Genomic DNA, 14,821 nt, shown 5'->3' on the forward strand with positions numbered 1-14,821 from the left:
GGTCCTGCCACTGGGCACCACTGGGAAGAGGGGAAGAGTCAGGTTCTGTCCTCTCTGCACTTCCCTTTGGGTATATATATGTGGATGAGATCCCTCTGAGCTTTTTCTGCTCTGAGATGGACAGTCCCAGTTCTGCCAGTCTTCCCTGATATGAAAGATGCTCCAATCCCTTCTTCCTCCTTGTGGCCCTTCACTCTATTCCATATGTCCATGTCCTCTGTTGAGGAGCCCAGCATTGGAAATGGGATTCCAGTGGTGCCTAGAAGCAGACAATGTAGAAATGAAGAGGTGGAGTGGTGTCATGCAGGTGTTTTTACAAACCTTTGTTATGTGTGGCCACCTAAGCCCAGCCCCTGTCACCCACATCATCCTCCAGAAAGGTGTCAGAGCTGCAGGTCCAGGACTTCAGAGTGACTTGGATGACCTTCCCTGAAGCTGGTTGGCCAGCCTGAGGCAGAGTTTTCTTCATGGTTCCCTGGGACAATAGCAGGACACAGGGACTCCAGAGCTGAAAGTGATGACTCTCTAAGCCCCCTGCTTTGTTTTTAGCCACCAACTGACCATATAGATCCCCAGAGCACTCTGCAGTGTAGTTGTAAGCACTGATGGCACATTGGATCTCCTGCTAATACTGACCTCATGCCCCACGTCCTGCAGATCGCTGAGACCAGCCAGCCTGGGCTGTTCCGGCTGTGGGCAGTGATAGGGAGCGACCTGCACTGCATAAAGCTGAGCATCCCCCGTGTCTTCTATGTCAACCAGCGTGTCCCGAAGCCTGAGGAGGGAACAGCCTACAGGAAGGTGAGGACCTGCCCCTTCTGCAAGGGGAAACAGCTGCTTGCACTGAGGTAAGGCACTTCAACTCCCCTGTAAGCAGGAGTTACAAGCATCTGCCACACAACACCTCACTCTCCTATCCATATCCTATGGATATCCCTCATCCAGGCCCTAGTCCCTCTGCTAATCCCAGCCTGCCTGCAAATCAAGTTCTCTGTTACAGGAATTTGTAACATGCATGAGCATAACCCACTGATTTCCTTAGAAGAGGGCACCAGGAGCTGGCCTGGCTCAGAGTCTGGCTCCTGGCAATGGTGCCATGTGATGGGATGTGTCCCAATTATCCTGTCCCTTACCTTGGCAGGTAAACAGGATCCTGCCCCGCTCAAACTTAGTTTACAACTTGTACGAATACTCTGTTCCTGAAGACATGTACCAAGAGCACATCAACGAAATCAATGCAGACCTCTCTGCTCCAGACATCGAGGGAGTGTATGAGACACAGGTAACTCCTTCAAGTGCTTGTCTTTAAGGGTTGCTGAGCAGTAGCTTGTTAGTCTGAGTTCCAGTGATGAGACACCAAAAATCCAAGACCTTGGACATTGTCCAAGAAACTGGGAGTTACGCTCATATGGACAGAAGTGCTGAGTATCAGCACATGGGTTACAATATGTTGAGAAAGGGACTTGAGTTTATTTGGAGTTAGGAAACTTTGGGGAAAGAAATTGAGAGCTTCCTCTAAACTAATCCTGGACCAGCCTGCTGGTATTGGAACCAGGAAAAAGAAGGGGCTTTTGGAGTAAAGCTGGGGAAAACCCCAGCGTATGTGGAATGATACATAGGTGTGGTAAGCCAACATCTACAACACATAGGTCTGAGTGCCATGTCCTCTAAAACAAGGTTGTAAAAGCTTTAGATAGAAGAACAGCATATAACTTGAAAGTTTGGAAAGAGCAAGAACAACCTAAATGAAATTCTTTAGAAAGCAATGAGGTTAAAATTCAATTTGCCAGTGCTGGTAATGAAGGTGGGAACCTGGGATGCTTGCTTCCAGTGAGGATACTGTTTGCCCAGCAGATCAAAAGCTGGTGACAGGAATTTAACGAAGAAGATACTGTAGTGAAAAGACCTGGCCTGTATGGAAGTGGCAGAATAGACCACACCACTCTAAGAGTGGAGTTAAAAAAAGCATAAAGGCAGGTGAATTTGATACTGAAATGCACTGTAGGATTATTATGAATGAAAAGTCCTGAGTGGGATAAGCTTTGCTGTGAGCAAAGGTGCCACTGCCTATGTAATGCTTTCTGAGGTGCAGGAGGCTGCAAGGGCAAAAAGATCATCACAGAGTTGGGAGACTTGCTACTCAAGTTACTGGTATAACCTGTGAAGCATTCTAGTGGGACATAGTTAAAGAAAAATTTTTTATTCTCAAGTTTCTGCTTTTGAAAAATTTGAAGAAAGGTCTCTCAAGGCAAGGCACAACTCTTAAGGATTACGTGGAGGCTGTGAAATCCTGTGGTGATGTAAAAGATTGAACTATATATGCCATCAGCAATTGAAAATACCCAAATTATTTATATCTGTAGACCTTCCTCTAGAAAAACCTGAGTCTCCTCCATTCTAGTAGTGTTTAATAAGTGGGAAGAGGAAATACCAAGAAATTAAGGGGAAATTAAAATGAGCAGCTGAAGTAAAACAAAGGGCATGGAGAAATTTTAAAGATATGAAGGTATTTAGATAGTCATGGGGTAGCAGCATCTGTCATCTGAGGGGAGGTTGAGTGAGTTGGACTGTGCAGCCCGCAAGAGGCTCAGGGGACCTGCTCAATTGGAAGAGTGAAGAGGAGGCAGGCTCTGCTCTGGTGCCCAGGAAAGAATGGGCAATAGTGGGACACAACCTAAAACATGAAAATGATGTGTAAATTTCAGAAAAAACTTCTGAAAATATTGTTGAGCAGGTTGCCCAAGGGGGTTGTGGAGTTTCCATCCTCAGAGACATAGTTAACCCAGCTGGACACTGACCTTGGCAAGGAAAGATCTGTCTTGGGCTTTAAACATCTGCAGTGCATTTCTGATCATTATCCCAAAAAATGCAGCAGGAGTAACAGAGGGATGCAGGAAAGGGAACAGTTTGCCTTCGGGAATGGAACTTAGATGGGAACGCTTCATCTTCCTGCAGTGATGTGAGGGGCCTCTACAACTAAAACTAGCACAAGGGAAGAGCAATCAGGCAAGAAATGTTATTGCTTCTCATTAGTTGGGGACTAGGTTCCTCAGCAAGCCATTCAAGAGTCTCCTGCAGCAGTGGATTTGACAGCTACAGGGTTACTAAAACAGGATGGATCTGTGGTGAATCTCCCACCATGCAGTTTATCTGGAGGTTCAAATAGAGCCCCTACCTCAGAGTGACAAACCACAAGTTACAGAGCAGCAAGACTGCCCAAATATTGCCCCACATGTCCTCCAAAGTACCTTGATGGTAGGATCTGGGCCTAGATAGGAAGATGTGGATTTTGAGATACCTGTTCTATACCTTTAGCAAGGCTGATAATACCGAACTCATGCCAAGGCACCTCAGATATGTGCTACCTGTGGGTTTTAATATGGGTTATTCTAGGTCTGCAACCCCCAAGAAGAGCTTAGTAGCAGTTATTCCATCACATCTCTCCCCATCATTCCAGGTGCCGCTGCTCTTCCGTGCCCTGATCCACCTGGGCTGTGTGTGCATGGTCAGCAGGCAGCTCGTCCGGCACCTGTCAGGGCGAGAGGCTGAAACCTTCAACATTGAGCACCTGGAGATGTGCTCGCTGGCTCAGTTCACTTACCTGGAGCCAGGTGAGGCATCCTGGGAGAGGAGCTCCTGGGGCACCTGGTGCCCATGGGCACCACTGATGCTCTGTGCTCTGTGTCCCCAGGAAGCATTCGCCACATCTACCTGTACCACAGCTCTCAGGGCAGCAAGGCACTCCTGGGCCTCTTCATCCCCTCACAGCGCAAGGCGGCCGTCTTTGTGCTGGACAAGGTAAGGAGGGCTATGGAGAGTGGAAAATTGGGGCTGCTGATGGCTGGACATGCCCTGGCCGTGTGCCCTGACAGCCCAGAAATCCCCCATGTCCTGGACTGATCCCCACAGCGTGGGCAGCAGGGAAGGGAGAGATTCTGCCCCTCTGCCTTGCTCAGGTGAGACCCCACATGCAAAGCTGCCTCCAGCCTGGTGTTTGCAACGTAGGAAGGACACGGAGCTGCTGAAGCAAGTTCAGAGGAGGCCACAGAGATGCTCTGATGAAGGCTGGAGTGCTTCTGCTTTGTAGATAGGCTGGGAGAGCTGGAGGTGTTCAACTAGGAGAAGAGAAGGCTCCAGGGGGACCTTAGAGCCCCTTCCAGTGCCTAAAGAGAGCTGGAAAGGGACTTTGGACAAGGGATGGAGTGACAGAACAACGGGGAATGGCTTCCCACTACCAGAGGGCAAGGTTAGGTGGGATATTGGGAGGAAATTGTTCCCTGTGAGGGTGGTGAGGCCCTGGCACAGGTTTGCCGGTAAAGCTGTGGGTGCCCTGTCCCCAGAAGTGTTCTAGGCCAGGTTGGATGGGGCCTGGAGCAACCTGGTCTAGTTGACCTCAGGTTGCACCAGGGGAGGCTTGGGAGGCTTAGGATGAATATTAGGAAAAACTTCACCAAAAGGGTTGTCAGGCCCTGGCACAGCTGCCCAGGACAGTGGTGGAGTCACCATCCCAGGAGGGATTTAAAAGATGTGAGGATGTGGCACTTGAAGACATGGTTTAGTGGTGGCCTTGTGTTGGGTAAACAGCTGGACTTGATCATAAAGGTATTTTCCAACCTAAACCATTCTGAAATTATGTATTGTCCCTGTCCATGGCAGGGGGTTGGACTAGACAACCTTTAAAGGTCCCTTCCCCCCCAGACCTGGTAAGGCCAGGCAGCAGGAGGTTTCTCCGTACATCTCACATCCCTGCCATATGTCGGCAGGGCCCCTTGCACTGCATATCCCAGGGTCGCTCTTCCCCTGCTCTGACCTGGTCCCTCTTGCACCCAGGTACGCAGCAACCAGATGCCAAACCTCACCACCTTGTTCTCGGTGGAGCGTGCAGCTCTGCTGGAGAAGGTGGGCAAGGAGCTGTTGCCCCCAGACAAACACACCTTTGAGGTGCGTGCTGAGACTGACCCCAAGGCCATCTACAGAGGTGTCCAGCGGCTGCTCTTGGGCTACAAGGTGAGATGAAGGCGTGGGGAAGGTTTTAGTGGGACCGTTTGGACTAAGGGAAGGATGCTGTGGAAGGCACTGGCACACCAGTTCCAAGAACACCTTCATGTAACTCCTGGACCCAAGGTCATGAAGTGGGTGCTTGTTTTGCTTGCGGGGGGCTTATCCGGGGCAGTGCCAGCAGCAAGGCCACCTCAGGATCTCGCTTCATCCCTGCGCTGAGCTGGTGGTGTTGGAGGTGGGTGCATGCTTCAGGAATGCTGGGGTGTGCTGTCCCAGGACCGTGGGGACCTGCTGTGGGGATGGGGCACCTGACACCACCAGCTTCCTGTTGAGCATGTGAGAGGTGCACCAGGACATGTCTCTTTCTTCTTGGTGCAGGACGAGCGCCGCGGCCCCACATTGGTGGCTGTGCAGTCCAACTGGGACTTGAAACAGCTGGCGAGTGGGATCCCCATCATTGAGGAGTTCCCCTTGGTCCCCATCCGGCTGGTAGATGACATCAGCTACTCAGTCCTGGACTGGCAGCGCCATGCTGCCCGCCGCATGATTCGCCACTACCTCAACCTGGACACCTGCCTTTCCCAGGCTTTTGAGATGAGCAGGTACCTGGGTGGCCATGTTCCCCTGAGGCTGCCATGCCCTCAGTGGAACCACAGAAGCTGCCTCATCCCTTGAGGGGATGGTCAGGGTCCCTGTTTTCCCTGCAGCCATGCTCATGCCAATGACCACTGATGTTTCTGTGCCTCAGGTACTACCACATCCCCATTGGAAACCTCCCTGATGACATCTCCACCTTCGGCTCTGACCTGTTCTTCTCACGCCACCTTCGTCGTCACAACCACCTGTTGTGGCTGTCCCCCACGGCCCGCCCCGACCTGGGGGGGAAGGAGGCTGATGACAACCGCCTGGTCATGGAGTTTGATGAGAGAGCCTCAGTTGAGATCAACAACCCTGGCTGCTACTCCACAGGTGAAGAGGGAGGAAGGTGGTAGCACTGAATGGGGCAGAGCTGGATCCTGCTCTGTGAGTCCTGCAGAGGTGTGGATGCAATCCCCAGAGTCTCTATGGTGACAGTTGTAACCAGCATCTGTATGGGTAAGGAGGAGGGAAGGCTCATCTGACACCTCTGTAGGCATCAAAATGGGGATTCTTTACCAATGACCAACGTCAGCAGCGCTTGGCAGTCCACCTGCAATGTTGTCAGCCCAAGGACAGCTCACTTGGTCATCACTGGTCACACTGGGACAGGTCTCTCTTAGGCAGTTTGAGTGTAATGAGTTCTTCTGAGGTCCACTGTTGCAGCCTCCAGGAAAACTGTTGGTCCCCAGAGGGTCAGTAGGTCCAAGTCTTGTTGAAAGACAAGGCTCAATCAACACCTATGAAGGTTCAGTCATGCCTATGAAAGCATCTGCCCTCTAGGTGCAGTAGCATCTATAGATCACCTGTACCTGTGCAAAGCACTGCTGGCAGCAGCAGGGAGGGTGTTCCTAGTCCTTTCCCTGCCTCCCTGCTTACAATTTTGTCTGCTCTTAGTGTGTCTGGAGCTGGACATCCAGAGCCTGGCTGTGAACACCGTGTTGCAGTCCCACCACGTGAATGACATGGAAGGAGGCTCCAGCATGAGCATTAGCTTCGATGTGATTCAGCAGGCATCCCTGGAGGACATGGTGACAGGGAACCAAGCTGCCAACATCCCAGCCAGCTATGATGAGACTGCCCTCTGTTCCAACACTTTCAGGTGTGGCTTGAGAAACAGCAGGAGGTAGAGCAGGTGGTCTCCATTCTGGCAGGTCCCCTCAGGGTTTAGCCTTTCCCCAGCAGTAGGGCTTGTAGGGTGCTCTAAGTATAAATCCAGGCCTCAAGTGCATGGGAGGCATCTTCTCCAGCACATTGGAAGATCCTCAGAGCTGCCTGGTGCCTCAGCTAGCAGACATGTGGGGATGTTGCTTTCTCCCTTGTTCATGCTCCACTAGGATATAGAGGCACATATTATGTGCTGAGGGCTGAAGAAGAGAGTTCCTATTCTAAATCCTCTAGTGTGTCCGTAAACACGTCCTTGTCAGGAAGGGGGAAGGCGTTGCTGGTGGCTGGTAGGGTGATGCCGGTCTCTGCTCACTGGCAGGATTTTGAAGAGCATGGTGGTGAGCTGGGTGAAGGAGATTACCCAATACCACAACGTCTATGCAGACAACCAGGTCATTCACTTCTACCGCTGGCTCCGCTCTCCTTCCTCCCTGCTGTATGACCCAGCACTGCACCGCACCCTCCACAACATGATGAAGAAGCTTTTCCTGCAGTAAGTGAGGTCTGAAGTGTGCTAGTCTGGTGGATGGGGAATGGAGAGGTGTGATGTTAGTGACCAGGATGCTGGCACCCACAGTGATCCTCCAGAAAGGTGGGCAGTAGGATGGACCTCTCATCCTCTTTGGGTGACTTTCCTTGCCCGGTGTTGCTACATGTTGACTCTAGGCGGAGGGATTAACCTTTGGGTCACATCTGCCCCTCGGGCATTGCTTTCCTGCCCACTGACCCCACCCTGTGCCCTGCTGCAGGCTGGTGGCTGAGTTCAAGCGCCTGGGCTCCTCTGTGGTCTACGCCAACTTCAACCGCATCATCCTGTGCACCAAGAAGCGGCACATTGAGGATGCCATCAGCTACATGGAGTACATCATCAACAGGTGAGGTGCACCCAGAGATGAGGCTCCTGGGTGATGGGGCTGGGGCAGGGCTCAAGGCCAGGGAGGAGCATGCTGACTTTTTGCCTTCTAATGCACCTCAAAACTGAATTTATTACTTTTTTTGGCAAAGCTACTGAAGGGACAAAGCTTCCCAGTTCTCTTGCTGTCATGCCTGGAGTAGTGATCTGTCCGTAGCTGCCCTCTATAGGCAGTATTCCAAGTATACTCATAGGATTCAGTCCTGAAGAGACCTCCAAGACAGCCTGAGATGCCCAGCAACTTGTCCCCTGGCTGGCTGTCTGCATCTCAGCTGTGGTATAGGTACCTTGACACAAGAACAGAGAGCCATTACTTCCCCTAGGATCCCTAGCAGGGGTCCAGTGGGGAAGGGGACACCCCTCTCTCCTGGCCAGCACCACCTCCCCACAGTGTCCCATGGAGAAGAGATGATGCTGGCACAGGAACTGACTGCAGTTTCCTCCCTCCAGCATCCACTCCAAGGAGATCTTCCACTCTCTGACCATCTCATTCTCCCGCTGCTGGGAGTTCCTGCTCTGGATGGACCCAGCAAATTATGGAGGTATCAAGGGAAAAGTGGATTCTCGCATCCACTATGGGGAGGTAAGAGATGGGAAGCACCCTGTCCATTGGGAGCAGAGTGGGGAGGTGTTGGCTGGGCATGAGGGACTGCTATGCCTGGGACCCCCAGAAGGACACCAGCAAGACATTGGAGGAGGAGGAGGAGAGTGAAGAGGAGGAGGACGAGGTGGTGAGGGAAGAAGAAGAGGAGAAAGGGGAGCCAGATGTGGAGGAGCTGCTGGAGAACAACTGGAACATTGCACAGTTCCTGCCCCAGGCTGGCTCCTGCCAGAGCTACTTCTTGATGATCATATCAGGTGAGCAGTATGGGGAGGTGCTGAAGTCATTGTGCCCCTCCAGTGCCAACTCTGGGTAGGAGCTGGAGCCTCGCCTATGTCTTCCCAGCCTACATCGTGGCTGTGTACCACAGCATGAAGGAGGAACTGCGACGTAACACCCCTGGAAGCACCCCCATCAAGAGGAGAAGCACCAGCCAGCTGTCCCAGGAGGCTCTGGGGGAGCTGAGGGCCATGCCTGGTGAGTGCCAAGCCCCTCTGCTGCAGGCAGAGGGCCACCCACCTTGCTTGCTGATGTGCCACCAATCAGTTCAAACAGTCTGCTTTACCCCTCTAGGCATGATCACCTTCTCACAAGATTATGTGGCCAATGAGCTCACCCAAAGCTTCTTCACCGTTACCCAGAAGATCCAGAAGAAGATGGCTGGTTCCCAGAATGCCACAGAGCCCTCCGACATGTTCCCAGTCCTGCCTGGCTCCTACCTGCCACTCAACAACCCAGCTCTGGAGTTCATCAAATATGTCTGCAAGGTCAGTCGGGGTGGGCCAGGCCCCTTAGCTGAAGGATTGGGGTCCGAACTGAAATTCTGGTCCTTGTCCATTGCTGCAGCTTTTCCCAGGATGGATCTTCAGTTTACTGGGCCCTGAATCCATATGAGGGTCACAAGGATTTGAGCTGTCCTGAGAACAGTTTCTGCTGTTAGGGTCACCTGGCTTTAATCCTTGCAGGTCCTCTCCCTGGATACCAACATAACCAACCAGGTGAACAAACTACGCCGGGACCTGCTGCGCCTCATCGAGGTGGGCGAGTTCTCAGAAGCAGCCCAGTTTCGGGACCCTTGCCGCTCCTATGTGCTTCCTGAAGTCATCTGCAGGAACTGCAACTTCTGCAGGGACTTGGACCTGTGCAAGGACCCTGCCCTTTCCCAGGTGCATCCTCTCTCCTAGGGACAACGGAGGCCCCAGTACAGCAATGCTGGAGGCCAGCCAATCATCTTACCCACTTGATCTCCCCTTTGTTTTGCAGCTCTGCCTGCTGCCCATAATCATCCTCACCTAAAGCCAATTTTCTGTTCATCTTTTCTAGCTGCATGTGATGGATCTGAGTATGCTTGGGCTTTGGCTTATGTTCTGTCCTCTCCAGAAACAAGTTCTATCATCCCAGTGCATGGGACTTGGGGTGCTTACGTCCCTCTCTTTGCCCCTAGGACAGGTTGGTGCCGCCCGGCTGGCTCTGCCCCAGCTGCCATGTGCAGTATGATACTGATGCCATCGAGATGGCGCTGGTGGAAGCCCTGCAGAAGAAGCTGATGGCCTTTGTGCTGCAGGACCTGGTAAGCAAAGGGATCTCCCACTCTGCCCATTCCCGTGGTTATCTGTGCCTGGACACATTCACTTTGCCACTGGCAGAGGGGCTTGGCCTCACCTCTTGACCCACCTGAACCTCCTTGGCCTCCAGGTGTGCAAAAAGTGTCATGGCGTGAAGGAGACACACATGCCTGTGTATTGCAGCTGTGCTGGAGACTTCACCCTCACTATCTCCTCCCAGGTACTTCAACACTTAACCAGCCCAGCCCCAGCCCAGCAGCTCAGTGGGGGGCCCTAAGGTGTGCTGTGCCTCTGCCTCTGCTCTAACTGAACATTCCCTGGCACCTGCTGAGCTGCTCTCTGGCCAGCCCTGCCCAGCCATTCCATCAGAGCCCCCAGCTGCCCAGGATACTGTTCTTCTCTCTGTTCGTCTCTCCCCAGGTCTTCATGAACCATGTCAGCGTCTTCCAGAACATTGCCCGGCACTATGGCATGGCCTACCTGCTGGAAACCATTGAGTGGCTGCTGCACACCAACCTCCAGCTCCAGCAGTGAGGGCTGGGCTCCTCTTCCTGCCTACTCCATGCTCTCACATCCATGGAGAGTGGTACTGGACCCCCTTGGCCATGGGCCAGACCACAGAGACACTGCACACCCCTCCTGCAGTGAGGGAAGGGGGGCAAGAGCCATGCTTGGGTCTGGGTTGTCTTTGCCCCCAGCTGCCTGGTGGGGGACTAGGGAGTTTCCAGTGGCTGGAACTGGGTTCCACAGGTCTGTGCTGGCCCCAGGTGTGGTTTTAATTTTCAGTTTCTGTAAATAAATGTGTGGTAGAAGGCAGGTGTAGTTTATAGGGAGGGAGGAATCAGGGGCTGTGGGTGCCAGGGGCTGTGGCACCACCCATAGCCTGAGGCATACTGGTGGCTGTGGTGCCACTGGTTTCACCCCATCCTCAGCCCAGCCCTTGCTGGCATGAGGCAAGCAGTGCCTACAGGTGCTGCCCACACCTGCCAGCAGGTCCTGCCTGTGAGCAGCTGGCTGTGGTGGGGTGACTCCCCTGTGCTAAGGTGCTTCGACATGCTTGGCCTGAGCACTTGTCAGCTCTCATTAAAGTATTAGTGGGTCTGTCTGGTGAGATGGGGGGCCTGAGACCCTATACACATCCCTGCAGCAGGACCAGCAGCCATGGCTGGAGGATGGGGATACAGCTCTGACGCCCATGTCCCTCCATTTCACTGCAGTGAGTAGCCCTAGGCAAGGTTTATTGACAGCCAGGGGCTGGCAGTGGTGGCAGGTGGGTTGTAGGACATAGCCCACTCTTCCATGTGTGCTGCTCTTCATGGAGGCAGCAGGTCCCTCAGAAATGGGGGTACTGATAGTTTCGGGTAGAGCATGCATTATCCACCCTGTCACCGTGACCTTTCCTGACCTGGTGGTACCTGCAGTGGCATGGCATAAGGCTGGAGCAACCCCAGAGTCATGTCCCCCCACTGAGTAACCATCTAAGGAGGAGACCAGTAGGCATGGTGATGGTGGGACAGGGCCATCACCTGTAGTTGTAGTCAGGGAAGCCAAAGTCCTTTCAGGGTGGAGACAATGAGAGGAAGAGCATGGGCTGCATTGGGTGGTCAGACAGTCCAGTTTGCACTTAGGGCTGATGATCACACTGACCCCACACAGCAGCAGGGACCATTAACCCTCATTAGCTCATACCCTTTGGGATGCTGTGCATCCCAAAAGGTATGAGCTCACCACAGCTATGGCATCTCAATGGTCACAGGACCACTGCAACCATGGGATCCTTGTGGGCATGGCACCAGGAACTTTTGGGCACCTCAGTACAAAAATATTATAAATCTCTTAGAGAGCATCCAGTGAGGGCTGTGAGGATAGTGGAGGCTCTAGATGTTATGGGGCAGCTGAGGGCACTTGATTTATTCAGACCTCACCAGGGGGCTCCAGCTCCTTTTGAGGGGCAGGCACTAATCTCTGCTCTGTGAGCAGGGATAGAGTTCCAGAAGTGTCTGAACAACAAACACTGCCCTGACGTCCTGGGCACTCCAAGGAAGCAACTGGAGATGTTTTATCTCTTCTGGAGGGAATTATCCTGGATTACTCAGGGATGCACCGAGTGGGATTGTTGGGCTGTCTGGGCAGGGCCAGAAGTAGGACTTGATGAATCTTGTGAGTTCTTCCAACTCAGGATATTCCATGATTCTATGAAAAGTGCTGACTGGGTGCCAAGGAATAGCTCTGGAGTCCTTGAAGGATCCCAAAAAGAGGAAAGAACTCTGGGATGGGTAGACATGGAGCAGCACTGTGGTTGTACTGGGATGGGTTCTCTCACTCCTGGTGCGAGCTAGGCAGGGGATGCTCTGCAGGAGGCTCTGCTCCTCTGTCCCCTCCTGTCATCTGGCTCACATTGGAGGCCGTCCAGGGGTGACACCAACGTGCTCCTGCTGCACCTGATGCCTGTTTCCCCCACAGTCACTCCTCTCTGGTTCCCAGGGAGCTCGGCGGGGGCAGGAGGGGCCTGAGCGTAGGGCCGGGGCCTCAGCACCAGCGGCTGCAGGAACCGCCCCGTTCGCAGGGGAGGCTGCACAACCAGCTCGAGCAGAGTGGCTCAGCCGGATTTGGCTGTGTTCAGCTGGTTTTAGCTGGACTGATTTTGGGTGCATTCAGCTAGGCTGGGCTGGCCAGAGTTTGAATAGATTTTTACTTCTACTTATTAAAGTCCTGATGTCCTGGGCACTCCAAGGAAGCAACTGGAGATGTTTTATCTCTTCTGGAGGGAATTATCCTGGATGAGCCCAAGACTCCTCCCAGTCACCTCCTGGGGCTTTTGGATCTGTGATTTCAAGACCTTATACCCCAGGTAGCAGACCCAGACTACTCCAGGGATGTTGCCTGTGATGTTTTTGCTCTTTGGTAGAAGCTCTCTGTTCGAGGATCCAGCTGAGACTCCTCCCAAGCATCTCAGAATCTGTTTACTAATACAGATAAATCCTGACATCCTGAGTAGTAGTCCAAGACTCCTACAAGTAAGCTACCTGAGATTTTTCTCTTTTTGAACAAAAGTGTATCTGTTGGAATCTCCCTGCAACTTCTCCTAAATATCTCCCAGTCTTTTCATCTCTAATTTAGGTATTTGATATCCCAGGCAGCAGCCCCAGACTCCTCCAGGGAAGCTGCCTTGTCACCCTTGCACCAAGAATGACACCAGAACAGATGAGAGATGCAGCATAAAAAGGAAGAAAACAAGGCCTTAATGGAAAGGAAACTTCAGCTTAAATAGACTGACATGACACATTCTATTTGACTGATTAGTTAATAAAAACATCTTTCTCACACACCATCCTTGAGAGGAACAGAAAAGCAAGGTGGAAAAACACCACCTGCAAATTGTTTAGACTAACAAGTTATCATATCCCTACAACTCGCTAAAAATTCTCACAAGCCACTGTGAGAAAAGATTGCCGTTTCTCTCTCCCTGACCAGGCTGGCATCTACAGCTGCCCAAGATGATTTTTCTCTCGTGGAAATTGCATCTTCTAGGTTCCACATTAGGCACCTGCTATGCATCTTCTGGAGTCTTTCTGTCTTTTATTTCAGCACCTGAAATCCCAAATAGCAGCCCCATATTTCTCCAGGGAAGGTATCCAAGATTATTCTTTTCTGTTCATGGGACGTACATCCTCAAGGACCCACCCCAGTCTCCTCCCAGGCATCCCTTGAAGGCTTTACACAGCTGCTTTAGTCTCCTGAGAACCCAGTAGCAAGGGTTCTCAAGGCTCAAGGCTCCTCCAAGAAAAGCAGCCTGGGGTGACCGTTTCTCATTTGGCATTAACTCTATCTTCTGGGATCCACCTGAGATTCCTCCCACTTCTTACAGTGCTCTGTGGTCATGGATAGCAGCCCCAGACTCCTCCCAGGAAGACCTCCAAGATGATCTTTCTCTTTTGGAGGACTCTGCATCAGACAGATGCAAGATATAACACTGTGGATCATGCACCGTCCTCTGGTTGAACGCCCCAGAAATTAGTCTGGGAGCGCTTCAAGGGTCTTGGATAGTTTATGGCACCTTCTAAGACATAAATGCCTCCTCCTCACATCAGTGTGGTTGAGCCAGTTATGCCCCATCAAAAGGGAGGAAAACACTCAGGCTATGGTGTGAATGTCCTGCTATTTTTCCAGGGCTGGGGGAGTTATACTGGCCTGAGCCACTTGTGTAAGGGGTTTTTATCATTGGCATGATAAAAAGCAGTATCCCACTTCCCTTTCCTGGTTCAAATCCCAGCCTGCACCTCTCTCCCCCTGGACTGTTCCCTTGTCAGCAGAGCGCTCAGGAGGATCTATCTGCTCCGCTGCTGCAGTGTCCACCAGGAGTCTTCTTGGCACTTCCCCACTAGCTCTGACACCGCGGCTGCAGGAGCCACCCTTCCGTGCTCAGGAGTGCAGAAGGGCAGATAAGGGTTATGAGCCCTTTCCTCGCGAGGCACTGTCAGCAATGGTGAGGGAAGCGGGGAGAGACAATCCAGGTTGTATAAATCCAGGGTTTATTGGTGGCTCTGGGGAGCTCCTCAGGGGTACAACGCTGGAAAGCCCCTGAGGAGACCGGAGCAGCCCCTTTTCTTAGGGGGTGGAAACAGGGGAGGGGTTTGGCTATCCACCAACGTGAAGACAGAGGGGAGTGGGACATGAAGTAATTGACAAGCAAGACGACATATCAGGGCGCTGAGGAGGGGGGGACCCCTGGCCCTTGGCCAATCACTTGACGCCCTCCGTGGAAGCTTCTAGAGAGAGGGGCTGGAGAGTCGAGTGACAGACAAGGTGCCAGGGAGGGGATATGGGGATTGACAAGGAAATTTCTAGGGATTTGGGAGGAGCAGGGATGGGATTGATATTTAGGGAAGGGGAGACAATTTGGGATGAAACCATAAATGAAGGAAAAACAGGGACAAA

General features: G+C 52.4%; 1 protein-coding gene across 1 annotated transcript in view; it reads left to right on the top strand.

Moving 5' to 3' along the window:
• POLE (DNA polymerase epsilon, catalytic subunit) overlaps positions 1–13,444 on the top strand; it is a 36,595-nt gene extending 23,151 nt beyond the window's left edge. The window contains exons 31-48 of the mRNA XM_053959210.1: positions 658–801; positions 1,142–1,282; positions 3,458–3,611; positions 3,692–3,798; positions 4,831–5,007; positions 5,380–5,603; positions 5,750–5,970; positions 6,535–6,739; positions 7,124–7,297; positions 7,554–7,679; positions 8,168–8,300; positions 8,389–8,575; positions 8,664–8,795; positions 8,892–9,085; positions 9,284–9,484; positions 9,763–9,888; positions 10,014–10,103; positions 10,304–13,444. Of these exons, the coding sequence (XP_053815185.1) occupies positions 658–801; positions 1,142–1,282; positions 3,458–3,611; positions 3,692–3,798; positions 4,831–5,007; positions 5,380–5,603; positions 5,750–5,970; positions 6,535–6,739; positions 7,124–7,297; positions 7,554–7,679; positions 8,168–8,300; positions 8,389–8,575; positions 8,664–8,795; positions 8,892–9,085; positions 9,284–9,484; positions 9,763–9,888; positions 10,014–10,103; positions 10,304–10,417 (2,850 nt within the window). The 3' untranslated portion in view covers positions 10,418–13,444. The remainder of the gene's footprint in view (positions 1–657; positions 802–1,141; positions 1,283–3,457; positions 3,612–3,691; positions 3,799–4,830; positions 5,008–5,379; positions 5,604–5,749; positions 5,971–6,534; positions 6,740–7,123; positions 7,298–7,553; positions 7,680–8,167; positions 8,301–8,388; positions 8,576–8,663; positions 8,796–8,891; positions 9,086–9,283; positions 9,485–9,762; positions 9,889–10,013; positions 10,104–10,303) is intronic.
• The last annotated feature ends 1,377 nt before the right edge of the window (positions 13,445–14,821 follow it).

Source organism: Vidua chalybeata, chromosome 18 (genome assembly GCF_026979565.1).
Source record: "Vidua chalybeata isolate OUT-0048 chromosome 18, bVidCha1 merged haplotype, whole genome shotgun sequence".
In the NCBI taxonomy this organism is placed as follows: Eukaryota; Metazoa; Chordata; class Aves; order Passeriformes; family Viduidae; genus Vidua; species Vidua chalybeata.